This window comes from Phoxinus phoxinus (assembly GCF_949152265.1).
Source record: "Phoxinus phoxinus genome assembly, chromosome: 14".
Classification (NCBI taxonomy): domain Eukaryota; kingdom Metazoa; phylum Chordata; class Actinopteri; order Cypriniformes; family Leuciscidae; genus Phoxinus; species Phoxinus phoxinus.
In genome coordinates this window covers 12976133-12997641 of record NC_136889.1, presented here as the reverse complement: position 1 = coordinate 12997641, position 21509 = coordinate 12976133, and the positions used below count along the sequence as shown (strand labels likewise).

At 36.9% G+C, this 21509-nt stretch overlaps 1 protein-coding gene across 4 annotated transcripts in view; it reads right to left on the bottom strand.

The window, feature by feature from the left end:
- sorbs1 (sorbin and SH3 domain containing 1) overlaps positions 1 to 21509 on the bottom strand; it is a 67671-nt gene that overhangs the window by 35595 nt on the left and 10567 nt on the right. For 3 of the 4 annotated variants that reach the window (XM_079634937.1, XM_079634938.1, XM_079634939.1), the window contains exons 3-15: positions 15946 to 15988; positions 15143 to 15229; positions 14895 to 15011; positions 13932 to 14047; positions 12755 to 12902; positions 11680 to 11828; positions 11510 to 11570; positions 11288 to 11362; positions 9822 to 9851; positions 9114 to 9210; positions 7949 to 8063; positions 5772 to 5855; positions 177 to 226 (exon numbers count right to left, since the gene is read on the bottom strand). In XM_079634937.1, the coding sequence (XP_079491063.1) occupies positions 177 to 226; positions 5772 to 5855; positions 7949 to 8063; positions 9114 to 9210; positions 9822 to 9851; positions 11288 to 11362; positions 11510 to 11570; positions 11680 to 11828; positions 12755 to 12902; positions 13932 to 14047; positions 14895 to 15011; positions 15143 to 15229; positions 15946 to 15988 (1172 nt within the window). The remainder of the gene's footprint in view (positions 1 to 176; positions 227 to 5771; positions 5856 to 7948; positions 8064 to 9113; positions 9211 to 9821; positions 9852 to 11287; positions 11363 to 11509; positions 11571 to 11679; positions 11829 to 12754; positions 12903 to 13931; positions 14048 to 14894; positions 15012 to 15142; positions 15230 to 15945; positions 15989 to 21509) is intronic. The other variant, XM_079634940.1, reaches the window with a different exon arrangement.

Below are 21509 nucleotides of genomic sequence, written 5' to 3'. Positions count from 1 at the left end.
AGGAAACAGAAAAAGGAAACGAGGGAAATCTCCAGAGCCCCGTGACAGCTCTGCCTGAGAATAGATGGCTGGAGAGCAAGACAGGCACACAAACACACCCACATACAACAAGGCATACACCATCAGAAAATGGTGGAAAGGAACATTTGTGAGGGGAAAAAGAAGCATGGACTTACTATTGCTGGAGGTCGGAAGATGTTTCCAATGGGCTGAAAGAGGGGGCACTCTGCAACAAACCAAACAAAGAAGTCATTGATAGCTCCAAAGGCTTGACTCTCTGGCAGCTGGAAAGGGAGAAGGCGCATTAGTCAGTCAGGCTTGCGAACGTCTGCCGTGTCCAAAGCTCTGAAACTCTTAAGTCCTCTGGACGAAGCGTAGCGTGGAGAAGTAAGCAAGTATTTTGGCCTGCATGCAAGTTAGGGGGGAAAACAAGCGACTGGGAGCAAGGGGTGGGATTAGCAGGGGCTGTGAGGGGCGCCCATTTTGGGAGGGGGCTGTCAGCGCTTCCACCAATCAGCTGCTGTCTCTCACCGAGGCTCTCTTTTGTCTTCTATTGAGTCACTCTCATTACTGGCCGGCCAGACAGGGAGACAATTAACCAGCTGGTGCGGGAAGTGGGCCAAATTACATGGGCAGACACAGACACACACACACACTAACGGATTTACACACATATATTAAGAATATCATGAGCATCGGATCGGACATGCTGTACAAAATCACAGGACTGATATTATTAGTACGTCAAAGGAAGTTCACAAAACATGCGCCCAGTGTTGGGTAGTAACTGATTACATGTAATCTGGATTATGTAATCAGATTCCAAAAAGGAAGTCTTTGTACTTATAGTACATTTTAAAATGATTTTAATCACATTGAAGTTAGCTTTTAATGAATTATATGATTAATATTATTCACATATTATTTGAAACATTTACTTGAAGTCTCCCTGAGATTTTAAGATATTATTTCATTTTAACAACACATTCACATGTTCTCACAATGCAGGAAAACAAATGAAGTTTCTAGTGTTCATGTATTGTTTTTGTTTTTTTAAGTAATTATGTTTTCATTAAGCTTAGATTTTTATTATTTAATGAATTAGATTTCCACTCAACTCGCATATCTACAGCAGTTCCTTCACACCCCCAGTTTGGGAAACCCTGACATTTAATGCACTTAATGTTTTTGATGATAAAGAATAGAATACATTTTCTTTCTCTTTGTATTTTTTATATCAATGCGGGTGCACAATAATCGAATTATGTGATAAACGAGTTAGGTGAAAAATGATGTGAAAAAATTGATATGATAAACGAGTTAGGTCAAAAGTAACCTAAAAGTAATAAAAAGTACTCAGATTAGATTACATAAAATGTGTAATCCAATAGATTTCGTAATGATGACCAATTTTCATCATATAATTTGTAATCAGTAACAGACTACAATTTGTAAGTAAATACCCAGCGCTGCAAGCATTGAGTCAATAAGGAGCAGTTATTGCCAGGCAGCAACTCCCGACGGCAGATCAGAAAGAGCCATTCACTGCGACGGCTTGTACCCCCCCTTGCATTTGGAATGGTTTAGAGAAGTTTAATTTTAGGCTGCTGTTTCTGTTGCTTTTCCCAAAGTGCACGTCACAGATGGTAAAAATAGCATGACAGCACACCTCCAAAGAAAAAAAGAAAGCACAAGTGGTGTTTGCAAATACGATTGCACAATCCCAGCCTTCTGCTGTCCCTTTAGAGGTATGCCACATGCGTGCCAGCACCCCACGGCCCCCTCTTCTGACCGACAGAAGAAAAGTTCAGCTCCTGACCGCAACATGCTCATCCCATTGGTTGCTGGGTAAAGAGGATCACGAATAACCTTCGCGAATGAATACAGGCTTTGTGTGAGAATATCGCTCTATTTATACAGCGTCATGTTCTAGAAGTTTTGTTTCCTGAGGAACACCCAGTGACATAAGCTGCTATTACGTCTGCAGAGCGACCTCTAGTATTTTTGTCCCTTTTTTCCATTCATACCATTTTTTCTCTCTCAATAAAACAGCCGGGACAGCATCCCAAGAGGCTTTCGCACGAGACTTGGCTCAGATGCGAAGAATAAGCAAACAGGAAGCATGCATGAAAGCCTTATCCTAAGTGCCACACATCTTCATCTAAATATTTGTGACAGCCAGTACAATACCTTAGTGTGATGCAGCTGTTAAAATGAGATAAGAAAGTGAAATAATGCAATGAATTTAGAACACTGTTGCCGGCATTATAAAGTAAAAATAGTGTAAACAGACTAAAAAGATGATTTTGTTATGTCTATCATTAACTGTCTGTGAGAAGGACTAAAAGGCGCTTGAGTTTAGAGGAAATACACGTACAAACAGCCACCGCAGTAAAGTCAGGAGGGACTGTTGTAAGTGAGATTTAAGCTGGGTATTTGAGATTCTTGACATGACCCATGGAGACGGTGGGTGAAAGTGACGTGCACAGTATGTCACAGAGGATACCGTTTCAAAGCCTTACGTTATATGAAATGCCAACCAAAATAGAATTTCTCATATAAGGTGATTAACTTTAAAGGAAATGACATCTCAGTCTTAAAAGTAATAATGCTGAGACAGTATTCCTAGAGAATTTCCCATCGTCTTGTCTGGTACTCATCCATTTGTCACATCAGGGTAGCAGGGTCTAATTTCAGCATCTAGGCCTACATGAAAAACAATTAAAATACAACACTAAATTTGTTGAATTTAGACTGAATCCATCCTTAAAAGGCACAGTCTCCCCCCCCCCAAAAAAACTGTCTTTTATTTCTGAAACATAAATGAAGATATGAAGAAATTAATAAAATGAAGTAAAATGAAGTAAAGTAAAGTAAAATAATCATCCAGGTTTGGAATGATAAGGCTGAGTAAATTATAATTTTTGGGTGAACTGTCCCTTTAAGATAAGTCACAACGTGCTAAATGCTCTTCCTAAAGAGGCCACAATAAAGATCAAGAGATGTTTACCACAGTATTTCCTAGGATGTAAATTCCTTTCCCCTGATTGTTAAGGCTAGTCAGTGGAACAGTGTGTTAATAATGTTTGCTCATTTTCATGTGCTAGTTTCCTAACAGGTGCAGGAGATGACTCAAGAAAATTTACAACTTTTCTATTATATAAATAGCATACAATGTGAGTGAGGGTGCTGTGCAACTTAACCACATGAGCAAATGGGGTGTATGTGCTCATTTACGAAAGTCTTATGAAAGTACTTTATATGCAGCCTTTTTTTTTCGTTCTTTGATAAACTGCTATAATCAAAGCACAGTTTCTACTGTACACAGGGACATTGTTGTGTCTAATTGAAACAAACACAAAATGGATATGGACTGCTAGGCCAGAACATATGTCTCATTCCATACACATGATATAGGAGATTGGCTGATTGTGTTTGTCACTGTCATTGAGTTTGGCGTGTTAATCACTGAGGAAGCCAGGTCACATGCAGTCTCCAATAACCTTCGACCCACTTAGGACACACACGCAGCTTCATACTTAAAGTTGCTCCCAGATAGGAGTCAACAAGCACAACAAGTCTATTACTGGAACTTTTTGTGACCTCAGTCTCAGAACTTAAGATGGTATACATGATGGGTACTGTTGTTAATATTTCTAACTATACTAACAAAATATCTCAACCCTTTTTGCAAGAGTGTTTACATAGCTTTAGAAATGTGTTTAATTTTACTTTTTACATCTGACTTTTTATGGGAATCTTACTAAGCCAATGAGAATTTCACCATGGCTTCTGAAACTAGAACTCCATGAGTATTTTATCATTGCCTCATCAACACAGCGAGACTGGGCCGCATCAGCTGACTCAAGACGCCCGCTCTCAAGGGAGGTGACTCCTCACTTTCATCTCTAAACAAGGAAATCTGGAAAGAGACCGGAACCTTCCATCAACTTGTGCCATGACGTTGACGTTCAGATTTATGAGTCTACCCATCAGGAATGCAGCCTGTGACTCAGTGACTCATACTCAAGGGATTAGTTTGACTGTCAGAAGAACTAATTCTAAAGACTCGTCATACACAAGAGCCATGCATGGGCAGTAAGAGTAGGACTGCGCCATATATTGAATATTCATAGATTTGTGATGATTTTTCTGGTGATCATTTTATTGTGCTTTTTTTCCTCTTGAGAGCATGTCATTAGACTAGTTTTGAGATACTTTCTTGTCCTGTAACAATGTCTTACGAGAAATTCCGATATAGTATCATAACCTCTGATATTATACACTATATTATATATATTATACAACCTCTGATATTATACTATATGTACACTACCAGATTTTTTATTTCTGTGATTGCTAAGCTGAATATTCAAATCAGTGTCACATGATCCTCCAGCAATCATTCTAATATGCTGATTTGCTACTCAAGAAATATTTTTTATTATTATTATCAATGTTAAAAACAGTTTAATATTTATGTGGAAACCATGCTACAGTTTTTTCAGAATTGAAAGTTCAAAAGTGTTTTTGTAACAATGTCTACTTTCACTTTTGATTAATTTAATGCGTCCTGGCTGAATAAAAGTTTTAATTGAACAATTTTACTTTACTACTGTTGACTAATTTTACTACTGTCACCCATGGAAGCAATCACAGTGAGTTTCGAAAAAGAAAGGTGAAACAACCCGATCACCTTGGGGTGTATCATGGTACGTGTACGTGTCTCTAAGAAAATAAGTGTGAACGAATGTGCTATTTACTCACAGGTGTTGAGTTGATGACAACACTGCACAGGCTCTGTGCCACTGATAGCATAGCTAAGGCCTTCCTATCCCTCACTGAACCTAGTGACGGGAGGTCAGTGGTACTTTACAGTGCTTTACTTAGTTAATGCGTCAAGGTCAGACAAAAAAAGTTTACACTGCAAAAATGTAATCGCCATGACTGGATATCAGCAGGATGTTATGCACTTTCGCATTAGTTAAGGTGGATGTAGCAAATCTGACAACCACGAAGCGGATGACGCAGAGGACAATTTTTCAGTCAATGTTGCCAGGCAAAGCTGCTGAAAACCGGCAACAGCACAGGAGAAACTGTTTGGCCAATGTTGAGCATTATCTTCACCAAACTAGTTGCATCATCACAGCTTGCTGTCTGTATCCAGTCTGGGCACTACATAAAAATGAAAACTTTTTCAAAGGCATCTGTGTCAACACCTAGAATGACTGCCTGTTAAGTGGCAGATTCTCAAAAAAAAAGACTCAAAAAAGATGAGCGCTATCTCGAGACTGAAGCCTCAAATTAGTTTTTTTGTCAGATGAACCCCTACTACAAATCAGATGGCAATTCATTGTGTAATCACAGTGCAAAAGAGAATATATTGAGATTCAAATTGAATTACAGTCAGAAAAAAATATGAGATGGCAAGGTTGGTGGAAAATGGCTTCAGAAGATGACCAGGAAGCATCTGGGAAATTGAGAGGTGGTTCTTGCACCTTTTTATCACCTATTGCTCTCTGATGTGGCTTCTGAAGCATTTAGAAGAAATCTTTCAACCAGTGTAATGTTACTTTCTGTATTGCTTTTGTATTGCTATGCACTGAGCTAAAAGGGGGTGGATAAGGAATATACATATGAAAGGTCAGTGCAGAAAGGAAGTGACATAACAATGGTTCTAACAGACAGACATAAAAAATATATATTTTGGGTCCTGAACAAAAAAAAAAAAAAGGATGACATGCATTTTTTTTAATATACTGCCAACTTACCGCTTTGCCAAAATCCATCTCAGAAAAGAACCTATACCAAGGCTCATTCACTAAATCTACATCTTCTGGACCTACGTCCTGAGTCTACAGAAATATGGCAACAAGGAAAGGAGGACAAAGAGAGAGAGAAAGAGAAAGAGGAAGTTTCAGAATACAAAGACAATGAGACTGAATGATGATGTTACATGAACTCTCTCTTAATGTCATGATTTCAGACAGTAAAAAAGGCTCCAGGCTGAGACAGCGAGGAAACATGAATTGGATTTGTTTCCAGCTTGATGACTTATTGCAAGAGCGTCTGGTTGATCTCAGCAAAGGAACAGCAATTAGAAAATAAAGATCTCATAAAGACAAAGTAATGATGATGGAAAGGGATCCATAGATAGCTCTTATACATTAATATATATAACAAGCGAACAAGGAAAATAAACACATTTTCATATACGGTACTCAAAATCCATAATTTCACACTTCTGATATGAATATCAATATTTGTGCATTATTGTTTGCTTATAAAATCCTACAAAATATTTTCTACATTGTTTTAAATAACAATAATTATGATATATTTAACATGATATTACACTATTGTACAAAAGTTTGGGTCGGTAAGATTTTTTTTTTTTTTTAAATAAATGAATACTAGTTTTTGATAAATAAATAATTTTTATTCAGCAAGAATGTACTAAATTGATCAAAAGTGACAATAAAGACATGTACTGTATGGTGTTACAAAAGTGTTTTTTTTTACTTTCTATTCTTTAAAGAATCCTGAAAAATCTATCATATTCAATGCATCATATCAAAGTATTAAGCTGCACAACTGTTTACAACATTGATAATAATAAGAAATGTTTCTTGAGCTCCAAATCAGCATATTAGAATGATTTCTGAAGGATCATGTGATACTGAAGACTGAATTAATGTTGTTGAAAATTCAGCTTTGCATCACAGGAATAAATTACATTTTAAATTATATTTAATTAGAAAACAATTTAAATTGTAATAATATTTTAAAGGTGGGGTATGTGATTTGCAAAACGGCCGGTAGATTTTGAAAATACACAACTCAAATGGTCCTACCTTCTTTCCTTTGACTCCACCCATTCAAAGAACATGGACCAATCAATGGTACGACCGATTGATTGACGCACTTACTGTCCAATGATTCTAGGTGGTCTTGGAAATGATTGGCTGGAGTTTTTCGAGTCCTGCCCGTTCCACAGATGATTAAATTGCTTAATTTTTATTTCAGTGCTTCTAACCCAGTGGCTGTAAGTGGGTTAGGAATAGGATTTTGAAAAAATGGCCAAAAAAGAGAATTACATACCCCACCTTTAAAATATTACTGTTTGCACAATGAAACTTCTTTCAAAAACATTTAAAAATCTTTCCGACGCCAAACTTTTGAATAGCAGTGTACATATAATTTAAAAATCATTTAAATAGTCCTTTTCTTTTGTAAAATTTTGTGTCGTGGAATGTTTCTGCAGAGCTAAATCGATGAAGGGACACAGGCAGCACATTATCTTCTGCCCTAGATAGGACCTGACCTGGAGCCATTTTAATTACTTTCCCTAACAATTAGCAGCAAAATGAAAGAACAAACGCAGCTCGCACTTTTTCTGCTTCAGTTGTTTCACTGACGAGGATCTAACGGGCCACTAACAGGCTTTGCTTGGCTTCTACAATAAACCTATTTCAGCGGTATGTCATCAGAAAGACATTATGTAATACCAGCAGCTCCCAGAATGAGTCATGCTAAAAAGATTGAATCACTGAATGTCATGGTAACAAACCTCCCATGAAAATGACCAGACTGCATACACACACAAGCCCCAGCAGGAGTCTATTCTTAACTGGGTCTGGACACTGCAAGTGTCACTTATTGATGATCTTTTTATAGCTGCGAAAAAGGTCCTCCTATTTACTATATTCTATACTTAACGTTACTGTAGTGTGTGCACTGCTATGATCATGTCATATATGATATGCACAGTATATCACAACATTAAAGGCATCACCAGCACAAGTCACCTACCGAGGTCACTTAAGACTACCAAGCTGTGAGTGTGTTGTCCTTTTAGGTGAAACAGGCAGAAACCGGCTCTTGCAGCATCAAACGGCATGCACAGCAACAGCACTCAGAAAACATGCGTGTATAAAGAGCATCATACCTTTCTCTCCTGCTTCAGCACTGAAGACTTTCCTGGCTCGTACTCAAAAATGCTCTTGGGCTCAGCGCGGTACTTCCTGGTGTCTACTTTCTTGTCAGGGGGCTCCCACTCATTCCTGCAGGGATGCATGGGGGGAGAGATGGAGTGATACAGCAAGGGAGGTGGAGAGTCGCCATGGCAACCAACAAGGGCAAGTTTTAGTTAAGCGTTCCCATACATGCAGCTTGTGTTCATATAAAATCTCATATAAACGCACTTTAATCATCTCAGAACAATGATGTATTGGAGAAATACTCTGCAGTTTTATCCATACATATTCAGTAACCGATTTTGCATAATTTTGATTTAATACAAAATTTTCATTACAAATTATTGTAACACTTTACAATTAGGCTCAAATCTTTGACTGTAATAATCCAATAAATAATGCCAACTATTTTTATAACTCCGTAAAATATTAATCTCCGTAAATGTATACAACTATTATAATGATATTGTTATTATAATATACTATTGTTCATAGTATTAATTCATGTTCATAATAAACTAATTACCTGCATTTGAGGAAATAGAAATTCACCTGGATAAATAAATGTTGTAAGTTCAGAAACTTGTTAGTTCAAGATTGCAAAGTCATTGACTAATATTAATTATTTGAAAATTTTACATTAACCTCAGTATTTCTTTATTTGTGCAGAAACTGCAGATCCTGATATCTACAGAATCTTAAATATTTCTTATTCATTAAATGTCTTAATGTTTTGTTTTCCAAATTCTAAAACCATGTTTATCTCCAGTTTTAATATACATTTTAAATCCCTTATTTTTTGATCTACAAGGATACAAAGTAAAGGCACTTAATTTATTTTCTGCTGGTGAACACTGATGGCTGAAAAAAACAAAAACAGGTCTCCATTATGATTTCTAGCAGCAAACATCAACATCTCGAAGCCAACACATGCTTGTTAGGCCGCATGACAAATGCTAAAATACAGTGTTTCACATATTGAGGTCCTGTGAAGAAATGTCATCATCTCTATGTTGAGCAACACTAGCAATGTGCCAGAATTCACACTCTAATATGAAAGTTTCAGAATTCAGTCAATAAATGTGCTAGAATCTCCTCCATAAATCATGATATTTGTTTCATAGTGTCATGGCTCACCTCTGAGGTTTTAGGGAAGATGTGCGTGTTGGCACAGGCAGCTGTCCTCTTGAGCTCCCCATGTCTACTGCACTTTTGGAGCGAGGGACTGGCCGCACTTCAGAATAAATGCAAATAACAGACACTATCAGAACTGAAACACAGCTTTCCTTTGAATAAGAATGCATAATGTAGTTTTTATCCCCTAGCTAAATTAAAGGCATATTTCACGCAAAAATTGTAATTCTGTATGAATTTCTTCTGCTGAACACAAAAGAAGATATTTTAAAGAATGTCAGTAACCAGACAGTTGATTGGCCCCATTGACTTCCATAGTATTTTTTCTTTTAATACTATTCTTATTCTCTTTATTGTCACAAGTCGTATACGCAAGTGTACCGACGGTGAAGTTCTTAGGTGCAAGTCTCTGAACATAGCAGTATAACAACACAATGTATGTACAATTAACAATATATATAAATAACAATATACACATTTTAATAGTGTAGTGCAACGGTAAGTGAGGTGTGTTTAATGTGATTAATCCTCAGATTAATCTAACCAGTACTATGGAAGTCAATGGGGCCCTGGGCCTGTTTAGTTACCCATATTCTTCAAAATATCTTCTTTTGTGTTCAGCAGAAAAAAAAAAATCATACCGGTTTAGAACAACTTGAAGGTGAGTAAATGACAGAATAATAATAAAAAAAAGAACGCACAAACACTTACCATCCTCACCACCATATGCCGGCATGTCATCTGAAAGAGTCAGAAAATACTTATTAGATGCAAATAGTTAATAAAAATCAGTGATGAAGCTGACATATTTTTGTGAAACTATTATAAAACAGAGGAACTTTTTAAATTGCATTTATTTTGACATATCAAATGTATTACGGTAGTTTGAAACCTGTTTTCTTATTGTGCTCTACTTAGTGTAGCCTGTGCTCTATGGGGGATTTGAAACATCGAATGTATAGAAGGTGAAAATTACAGGGATTAGTGTGACATAGCAGTCATGATCAACTAAATAGCAGCTCCAAGACAACGAACCAGTAGATGGCGCTATAACAACAGCAGTGTGTTCTTCTGATGCTGGAATATTCTACTAGCTGGTAAGTTACAGTACAAATAAGAAATTTTCACCACAATCTACAGAAATTAGGCATTTCAGTGGTTATGCAACAAATAAAAGCTGAAATATATACTTCAGAGGCAGACCAGTCCATGGCATTGCTAACTTTGCACTCTTAAGAAAATACGATGGACACACAAAGCCCATTAGTTGTGTTGTGACTTCTTTAATAATTCAGCAGAATGGTTCTCTAAAAGCATAGCCATGAAACACATCACAGAGGTATGAAAGCTCTTAAAATGAAAGTAATCAATCTATGAGTTTTAAATACATGGTGGTGTGGTCTTGGAAATAGCTCCATTACCACAGCTCACCTTGAGTGTTATGATTTCCTCTTTAGGACAATCAATGTGTTGACACTGTGTGCATAATAAAGCAGCATCTATTGCACATTGGGATTTGTGAAATAATTGACTGTAGATGGAGCGAACAACCCCGCATATTTAACACCTTATATTATTACACTGCGGCTATACACCCTTTAAAAGTTTGGGGTCAGTAAAATCAGATTTTTTAAAGGAAATTAATACTTTTATTCAGCGAGGATGCATTAAAGTGATAAAAAGTGACAGCAAAGACATCTGTATTTTTACAAAAGATAGATTCTTTTGAACATTCATCAAAGAATCCTGAAAAGGCAACAGTTTCCACAAAAATATTAAGCAGCACAACTGTTTTCAACATTGATAATAATAAGAAATGTTTATTGAGCAGCAAATCATCATATTAGAATGATCACGTGATGCTGAAAACTGGAGTAATGATGCTGAAAATTCAGCTTAGCATCACAGGAATAAATTACATTGTAAAATATATTAAAATAGAGATCAAATAAATGCAGCCTTCGTAAACATTAGAGACTTCTTTCCAAAACATTTTTTAAAAACTTACCGACCCCAAACTTTTCATTGGTAGTGCATATCTATTTCATTTAGTTTTCATGAACTGGATATAAAATTACCTAACACATACAAAAGGTGTTGCTAAATGGCATAGACAGAAAAGAGTGGCATGGAGGAATGTTTAATTAAAGATCTGATTATAACTATAACCATGGTACCTCTGGCTCTCAGTGGCCTGTCATTGCTCTCTGGAAATATGTAGGTGGGACGATATGGATTTTCTTCGACAGTCTCTGAGTATAAGTTGGGTGAAAGACAAAACACACTGACAAAGATGAATACACACACATATACTGTACTGAGATGTGTCTGGACATATTACACAAAAAGATGGCATAGAAAAGTGTTGAATGCATGTAATTCTCAAGCAGCATCTTTACCTGGGATTTTGTGAATCTGTTTGAACATGTTTCTGTACCAGTCCTTTGATAGCTCTGTGTTCTAGAAGAGAAAAATATGCAGATGGTCTTTTATTTATATAGTTTTTTGGATGTACTTATTTTAGTCAAAGTAAACACAGGTGAATCTTGAGAACAACCCATTTCTTTACCCGTACTGGGACTCTGGGTACAGGGACAGCTGAATATTCAGACAGTCGCATTGTCTTTCCTTCCATGTCTGCTGGACTCTCGGAGAAAGAGCTATTCTGGCAGACAGCAGGGCTCCGGTTAGGGCCACTGCCCTGCTCCGCAACAGCTTCTGAAACACACGACCACAAAGTCAGATCATAGAACACAAGATGAAAAACACACTGATCTGGTACTTTCAGCCGACACTTATCTAGGACAATACCTTCAAAGGGATCACTGAACGATTTAATGTTTAAATTTAAAAGAATAAGTCATGGCTACAGATCTATAAGAAAATACTGTTTTCCTAGGAAGGTCAGATCCATTTGCATTTCTTGCAACACTTCTCATTTATTTTAACCATAGTTGAATTCCGTAAATGTTTCTCGTGGCACTGACTGATGATGCACCTTTATTATGGATTTAGACCGTTTTGCCAATTTTCTGGGTAAAATGACAGTTGATGCTTTAAGTATTTCTGACAAGTACATCCTATTTGACAGAAAAAGATAAAGTAATCAATATGAGGAGTCCAATCTCAAAAGCTGCTGCTGATCTTTGTGGTAGCAGTTGGTGCTGGTTCATATTTTTGTAGAAACCGTGATACATTTTTTTCAGGATTCTTTGATGAATAGAATATACTGTAACTTTTGATCAATTTAATGTGTCTTGCTTAATAAAAGTATTTATTTCTTTAAAAAAAAAAAAAAATCATACTGAGGTCAAACTTTTGAATGGTAGTGTCCTTTTTATATCATTATTATGCACAATGCCCATGACCATACAACAGACACTCCCACCTTAAAATGCCCCTATTATGCAATTTTAAAGGTTCTTAATTTAGTTTTCTAGGTCTCCTACAATAGGTTTACATGCATCAAAGAGCAAAACATTTTTTTTAATTTTCTCATAATATACACTGCTGCGTCACCTCTTTTCTCACAGTGTCTGAAACGGTTTGATAAAGGTCTCTCTCAATTCTATTCTTCTTCTTCTCTCAGTCTCTCTCGATTCTACTTTTGATGCCACCTGAAATATTGAGAGGCTGGTATTTACCTCTGCTGTGCTGCAGCAAGACGATTGTTGGGTTCACACTGCTGGTGGGGGGATATGAAGAGGACACTTTGGCTGATGAGGTAATAGCACTCGGTTGATCAAGGCAGGATGTGAGCTGAGACTGACTTTCACTTACAGGCGAGTCCACCTGAGGAGGACACACAAAAGCACTGGTGTCACATATTGGTTGCGAAATAAAGACAACTTTGACTTTCTCAGAAATTGGCAGTCACTTAACATCTCTCTCAAGCAAATGATTATTGCAAAGATTCCTCTGTGATGCTGCTGAAGACAGTGACAATTACAACAATACAGCACTGTCTTGGTTACTTCTAATTACTGTGTGTCTTCTATCTTGAAGATGCCATCTAAACCAGGAGTATACAACAACATACTTTATAATAACTTTTATTAAGAATATTTATAAATAAGGAACTCCTGCACACTATCGGTACTTGCAAATTAATATAAAAAAAACTTTTATTAGCAACGTTTCGGTCATCAGGCAAGGCCATCTAAACCAGGAGTATTCAACCCATACTTTATAATAACTTTTATTAAGAATATTTATACAATGCTTGCAGTGTTTTAGTATTTTTATGTTTGGAATTCATTTAAGTTTAAGTGTTATAATAATAATAAAACTTTGTGCATTTTTCGGTTTATTATCTTAAAATTATTTTTGAATTTTGTTTAGCTTTAATTTATTTTATTTCAGTTTTAGTAACTTTAGTACATCAGCTTAAACTTATTTTTAAGTTTAAGTTTTTCATCTAATATTTTTATTTCAGCCTAACAAAAACATTTTTAATAGTTTTAGTTAACAATACAAAACTGTCTCAACAACTCATTAGTTAAAAATTAGTTACCGGTAATAGTAAAAATGTCATACATTTTTACAGTATCTTCTCCACTGACGCCCTAGAGTACCTTCATGCATCCCTAGTTGAATTACATAATGTAAATGTAAAACAGATCTACAAATGTCATCTTGCTAGTGAAATACTGACAACATTTTAGTCTGAAGAGTGAAGTGTTCTAAATTTTCCTCACTGTTGTCTCCAGAGATCTTGGGATCGAGCTGTTTAATTAGCACTGATATAAATCTCGAAATGATATTTTCGCAAGAAAGCAAAGCATTGCTAAAAAGTAATGAGCTTCAGACATGGTGACTCACCTTTGTTGGTGTCTCATTGACTTGAGTTGAATTTAAATCAGCTCCGGTGTTGTTTACACTTCTCTCAGGCAGACTTGTTTCTGTGGCATCTCCATTGACCGCACCAAGCCATCCACCTGTAACAAATCCAAACAGTTTAGATTCTCAAAGGATCAGGGAATCTCCAAGGAACTTTTTAAAACCTAAAAAGGCATAAACATGACACAGAGCTGCAACCATTTGGCAGCAGACCTGTTTGTTTCCAGCGCTAACCACAATTTATGCCACAACAGATTCCTTAATCCTCCATTAAACGAATCACCAGCCAGAATCTGTCAGAACTGAACCCCACAGAAAGTCTTCATCCACAGAGATGCTAATTTATGACTGGAAAAAAACCATTCTCTGAACTTTGTCATGAGAACAAGGAGACCATTGAACCCACTGTAAGAAGTGTTTGTTCCAATGGCCTTTTTATTCAGGCACAACAACAATTAAGGCATCTCTCCCAAGTGCTGGCAGTTAGCCAGGATAGTTCCAACATGGAGATGGTGAAAACGTCCACGCTGAAGGTCTCCGTTTCCAGAGCTCAAAGTGGGTGTGAACAAAAGACGTCTTTGATTACCCCCTGTAAGAATGAGCATTCACTGAAAGTTATTTGAGCAATGAAGTTGACTGTCAGACAATGCTGTATAAGTTCCTCACCAAAACACACGTTTTTTTTCTTATGATTTACTAGCAACTAACCACATCACGCACATTGACTGTTAAAATAACACGTGAAGAGGAAACTCAAGAATGCACCATTCCTGTACACAGAGATCTTTCCAGTTAATGATCGCTCAGAAAAAACAAGAACACTTTATAGTGTACATTAGCTACACATATCATTAGTAACATTATTTCACCACACAACAATTAGTCTGCTTGGTGCAATATATTCAGAGCACTCTCCTATTGACACATCCTCCATTTCCAACTCACTTTTGGCAGAGTTCACGGATAGCTCTTGGCCCGTGCCGTCCTCATCATCGATGTGCACTAACGTGGCCCTCAAAGTGACAGCCCCCTTGCCCTTGCAAACGCGGGTAGGGTCCAACTCTGCAAAAATACAAAGAAACTAAATTGATTATCTTTCCAAAGCCCTAAATAAAGTGTACATGATGCCAACAACCATATTCGTTTTACATTATTCAAACGCAAGACCCCCAAATCCTAAATATTGGTCTTACCAGTAGGCATGAGATCAGGTGAACTTTTCATGATCCTCAATGGTGTTACTCGCACAGCAGACACAGTGCGCCGACAGGGTGGACGTGCTTCAAGACACATACAACCATAAGTGGAAAAACAATCTATTATAATAGCATATTTGCAGTCTTTCACATCGTCTGTGACATTTTGGGTTGTGACGTACCCGTTGAGAACAACTGCATACATTTTACAGAGTTATTGTTAGAAATTGAGAACAACAGCACTAATAATGGTCACAAAGAGAGCCGAGGGCTTTTAAAGTTCTAGGAACATTATAATCGCAGTGTTCTCTGTTGGCTGGCACAAATATCAAGGAAAGATGGATGAACGGAAGGAAATAGGGGGCCTGGCAGTAAGAATACTGATTCAACAATGACTCGAGCCAGAGAGGAAGACAGAGAGAGTCTGTTTGTGATTGCTTACTCATGAGCTTCCTGCATCAAGACATTAGACTGCTATTATTCCTTGCTACTGCCCTTTATGTAGTACTTACTACAGTGTTTTGATTAGGCTAGGTGATTTGACAGGCTTAAACAATACCATATAGTTGTGCATTATATGAGGCTGTAAGCACAGATTTAAAACTGGCATGCTGAGAAAACAGGTGTCTTTTGCGGTTTTATCTTAATTGATGTTGTTGTCTATATCGGTGTTGCAATTGTTTTGTAATTTTTGTAATTTTCATTCATACCCATGTAACTGTAAATAAAGGCTAGCCAGGCCGGTGTAACCTCAAAAAACTTGATGGAGATAGGAGATACTGAAAGTGTGGCATGCTTACCAGGGCCTGCATCAAATTTCCCTGTGCCCTCTGCTGGAGAGCCCTGCAAATGAGAATGGGTGAAAGGAGAGATAAAGGGAGATGCTAAGACATAATGTTGCTCAGCATGTCATTAGGAAAGAGAACAAAGAATAGGCAAATGGTTGGCAATCAAGACAACTCAACAACACCACATCCTACTCATCTCTATTATATGTTCCTTAGCATGTTTACAACTCGTCTTTAAATTGCAAAAAAGCAGGTGCAAAAAGTAGGGGTCAGTGAAAGATACAGTTACTGTGTATAGGAAATCAGTACCAGCTGATTAAAATTAGATAGTATAATAGGGCCTGCTATATCTGAATAAATCATACATCCAACCTTAGTCACCAACATAAAAGAAAAATAAATTGTTTATTTGCCTGCTTGGCTTGGCTTTGGTATAAGTATATTTAGACCGGATCTTATATTTAAAATCTGACAAAGATCTGATTAACTGGATTGTGAAATTTTGACTGGAATAATGTTACAAACAATCCTTCTAATTTGGTAAGCGTGAGGGTGCTGATGCATGAGGAGAGTGAATACCCCTCTAACTAATGTGTCACACCTTTGGCTGTGGTTCACACTGAAACGAGATACAAAGTGACCTGTTACAGAACATTGACTAAGTAAGAAAATATGTGTCAATGAAAATGTATACGTTTCAGTAGCTGCCAATGGATATCTCCCTTGAACAGATGTTTCTGCCCAGTAATAAGTAAGTCACTTTGGATAAAAGTATCTGCCAAATAACTAATTTGATACCGATTACCCAGCAAGCAATAGCCGTCATTTCACCATCTAGGTTAACTATAGACCCAATACAGTCCGGCTAACCCACTTCTAGCCAAGATAACCTTGAATTTGGTTACATGTTTGTTTGTGTTTGGTTTCATTTCTTTGCCATGTTCTATGCGTAGACTGTGAGTCTATTCTTGGGCTAGTTAGATGTCTATTATATTTTCACTGACAGCCTTGTTTTAGCCTAGACTTCAGGGCTGTGTTTGGGCGCCTATTAGACACCTTTTAAATGCAAAATTGCTTGCTGGGTAGTATTTGAAATACTAATTACTATTTGCCAAGTGAGGGACTTTAAAGCAGAGTTTTCTTTAGAGATACAAAATAGCATCAAAGTCCTGGATAATTGCAGATATTTCTGTTGCATTTCTAATGGATCTCAATGTAAACATTAACCATCTGTCTCTATGCAATGGCTCCTGTCTCATTGACTTATTTTAGCCAACAGTTACAGTCTATACAAATCAAAACCTGCTAATTAGCCAGCTAATTAAACTTAGAACATTTAGACTTATGCAGTTGTGTAACGGCAATTTTGTAATTCTATAATACACAAATATGCTGTTTATAATAAACATTTATACCACATACTGAATTAGATAAGTGGGAATCATTTTCCATTGTAAAATTAAAAACAGGCCCAGCAATAACAGCTGCACGCATCAATACATCAGTCAAGAGTCACACGGTTTGAGGATCCTTAATACTCTGGATTGCTCCGCATGTAGCCTGTGTTACGCTACTAATCCTGATTTAGCTTGAGCTTTGTGGCGTTTTAGTGAATACATCCAAAGTTAAATTAGTAAATAAACATATGAAACCGATTTATTTCTGCATATTAATCTTAATAATATTATACCGACTCAAATTTTGCAGCTTACCTTGTGAGGACCTTCAGCTGAGCTTAACTTGGTTTAAAGTCCTAACAAACCCCCCAAACAGGGAGGGCGCCCTTTAAAATGTCCTTTGTTGTGGCCTATCATACAAATCCAGACTATCATGTCCTGTTCTCTTCAAAGAACTGAACCTTAACCATGCTTTACCTCTTTCAACTACCAAGATGGACCTGTCAGCACCAGCAACCTGGGAATGTTGCACCCACTTAGCATTGTGATGAACGAATTACAGCATCCTGCTTTCCATCCACCTCTCCATCACTGTCTGGCATGACAAGCACCTCATGAGGCTATAAACTATATTAAGATAATTCAGATAATAGACCAAATATGTCATAAATCTGGTGTCATACTAATTTGACAGACTATTGATTGTGGTCTATTTTAAGAAGTATCAGAACAGGGCATGGGCCACATGGGTTGGACCAGACACATTTTTCTCACAGTAAACGGACACCTGAGTGGTCTTATCATGGTCAAGGGCATGAACACTGACCGTTTGGGCCTCTCTAGTGTATTAGAGACACTTATGATGATTACAGTCTTCTTCATCATGCTAAAAATAAAATACGTAATACGAACAAAGTAATTCAAAAGATTTAAATGGCATGTTAACTCAACTCAACTCAACTCTTATTTTGTAAAGCACTTTCAAAACCATTAAAATGGACCAAAGTGCTGTCCATGAGCATTAATAAGTTACACAAAAATTACAATAGCTCTAAAAGACACACTAAAATACACACTAAAAGACACACTAAAATACACACTAAAAGACATCAACACATGACACCATTAAATCAAACATATAATCACTCGCAGTTCTCAGACCCATTTCAAACGTCATAAGCTTGATGGAATAAGTAAGTCTTCAAGTCCTTTTTAAAAGTAGCTATCTATGCTTGGCAAGGATTTCAAAGATAGCGGCAACTCATTCCAAAGTGCAGGGGCCACCACAGAAAAGGCACGATCTCCACTGCGCCTCAAGCGAGATCGTGGGACGGTTAAAAGCATGTTCTGAGAAGAACGTAGATGACGTTGAGACTGATAAGGGATTAACATATCCTTTATATATTCAGGAGCTCGTAAAAAATTGCTGTTAAAAATGTCCTAAGAAATAACCACAAACTTTTAAAGTTCATCAAAATCCATAACCTAGACAAGAATTACACACACACCAAAAAACTATAAACATCTAAATCTTAATATTTGTCCAAGCCAGCCATGACCACATTATGAGTCCAAAATCTTCAGCTTTGATCGACTGTAATTTTGTCATTTCGTGCAGCAGTTTTGTGCAAAAAAAAAAAAAAGGCAAATCGTGTGAATAAACAAATAGCTGGAATCTTGTTAAATTGTGCCTAGTAACTGTTGCACTCGGTCCAGCAGGCCTTCTCCAGACAAAGCTGTAAAACTGAGCAACAGTGGCTGAGCAAAATGCTCATGTCAGACATGAGTCCAAATCTTGGTTTCAAAATCAAAACACTGGCTTAAACCTCAGTCAAGGCCAGGCTATAAATCTCAGGTCTACAACTTTGGCTCATGTAGTGAGAAAGGGGCCTCCTGCAGGGGCACTTGATAGCTCAATAAATCAATTCATCCACGGACTCTCTTACATTTCTGAACAATTTAGCTCACTGAAAGCCCAATACAAAACATTAGTGATTAGTGACTTTTTTGACAAGAATGAAAATCCTTCTTTACAGTTATTGTACACTGTAAAAACAGCATACTTTTAACAGTAAAACATGCTACGGTAAAAACATTTAATGGAATTTTACAGTAAAATTAAATACTGTTAAATATAGATTTTTTTAAGTGAAAAACAAAGTTAACTTACTTATAATTTACAGTGAAAAGCCATAAATTGACAAATACAGAATTCCCTATAACACTTAACATTTGATGTTTTTTCATTTAAATAATGTTTCTTCATCTTATTTGTTATCAGTTATGTACATTAGGGTTTTATTCAACCACAGCATCTGTTTACAGTGTAAAATTATTTAATAAAATCCCTCATGCTGTCAACACACATTTTGTGAGCTTTTTATATTATCTATAACACACTGTATTCTAATATTATATATATCAAACTGTAATAAGTTTCAACTTATTACTTTTTCTAACTGACCTAACCCTTAAAGGTAGGGTAGGTCAGAATTGTCTAAAAAAACTTTTATTCAAATTTGTTTAAACTGTCTTTATATACCAATACATAATTAAAATGCAAGTACTCTGAAATAGAGAGTATAAAAAACTGAGTGACTAGTGTATTTAATCTTCAATAAACACAGCTCATTAATTCCATTCACTCCCACCTAAAAACGGGTGCGCGAGTGCGCGCACGTGGGCAGAGCCAGTAATAGCGGCGGTCAAGGGCGTAGATTTGGTTTGAACATTGGGGGGGTTTTCATGTGATCATGGTATAAATATTGTGGGGGGGTTGTAATGCATAGATTTAAATATTGGGGGGGGGGGGGGGTTATCTCCCCCCCAACCCCCCCACAAATTACTCCCCTGGCGGCGGTAGTCATGGCGACGGAGAGTGGGTCGCGCAAAGTTAAGGGTCGCGCAAGCCAATCACTTGTTTCGTCCCGGTAGGAATTAATGAGCTGTGTTTTTTGAAGATTAAATACACTATAGTCACTCAATTTTTATACTCTCTTTTTCAAAGTACTTACATTTTAATTATGTATTGGTATATAAAGACAGTTTAAGCCAATTTGAAAAAAAGTTCTTTAGACAATTCTTACCTACCCAACCTTTAAATGTTTGTTTTGTAATGTATTTAGGTTAATTCAACAATGTTAAACATTTAACTTATAATATAAAATATAATAAGCTGCAGCCAATGAGCTTGTTACTCAACATGTAAATGGCTGGCTAGCAATCCTCCACCTTCCCCAGCTCCACCTGTATAGATTTGCAATGGGTGATTCATTTATATGATATTTGTACAGCAGAAGTATGTCTTACTCTCACAGCAGCGTATCAGCCTGTGTATTGGCAGTAGCAAGTTCCTGTACTTCTATTCCTCCAAGACCAAATACATTAACATGGTCATTTCAATTACCATGCTAAAAAAAATTCAGGGAGTTGTCGTGATAGAAATATATATATATATATATATATATATATATATATATATATATATATATATATATATATATATATATATATATATATATATATATATATATATATATATATATATATATTCCTACAACCAGTTTTTTTGTTCTGTTTTTTTGTAGAAAACATGAAAAGAATGTTCCCTTTGGTAGGCATTGTTTACTGACTTCCCTTCCACGGTTTTCTCCACAATTTTCTGCTTGACAGCAATGCTGCTGGAAGCATTTGATTTAAGAACTTGGCAAAAACTGAACTTGGCTACTGTGGATTTTGATGGCAGATAACTATTGGCACATAAAAGACATCTCAAATAAAATCTGTGAGAACTCTCCAACCATCAAAATATCCAGAAAAGTCAAAAAGTCACAGCATTAGATTCTAAAGCACAGCAGAAGGTCATCATGTACATCCATTGGTGCTTTCCATTTCATTGTGCCAGCCCCATTAAAGTAATAAAGGGGGATGACACAAGAAAAAGTACCATGATATTCCACCCAAGAATCTCTGGGGATTGCCTCATTTTATTTCCATGACAGCGTTTAAAGAGTGCAGCTTTAATACACAAAGGAGATCTACAAGGGGCCTGCTGTAGCCGGAGCGAGGGGACTGGAGGGGAGGGGGCCGTTACATAACACAGTTTGACTTCTGCTTTGTCAACAAATGGCAGAGGGGGGCACAGAGAGAGAGAGAGCTCACCAGGATCACAGCAAACAG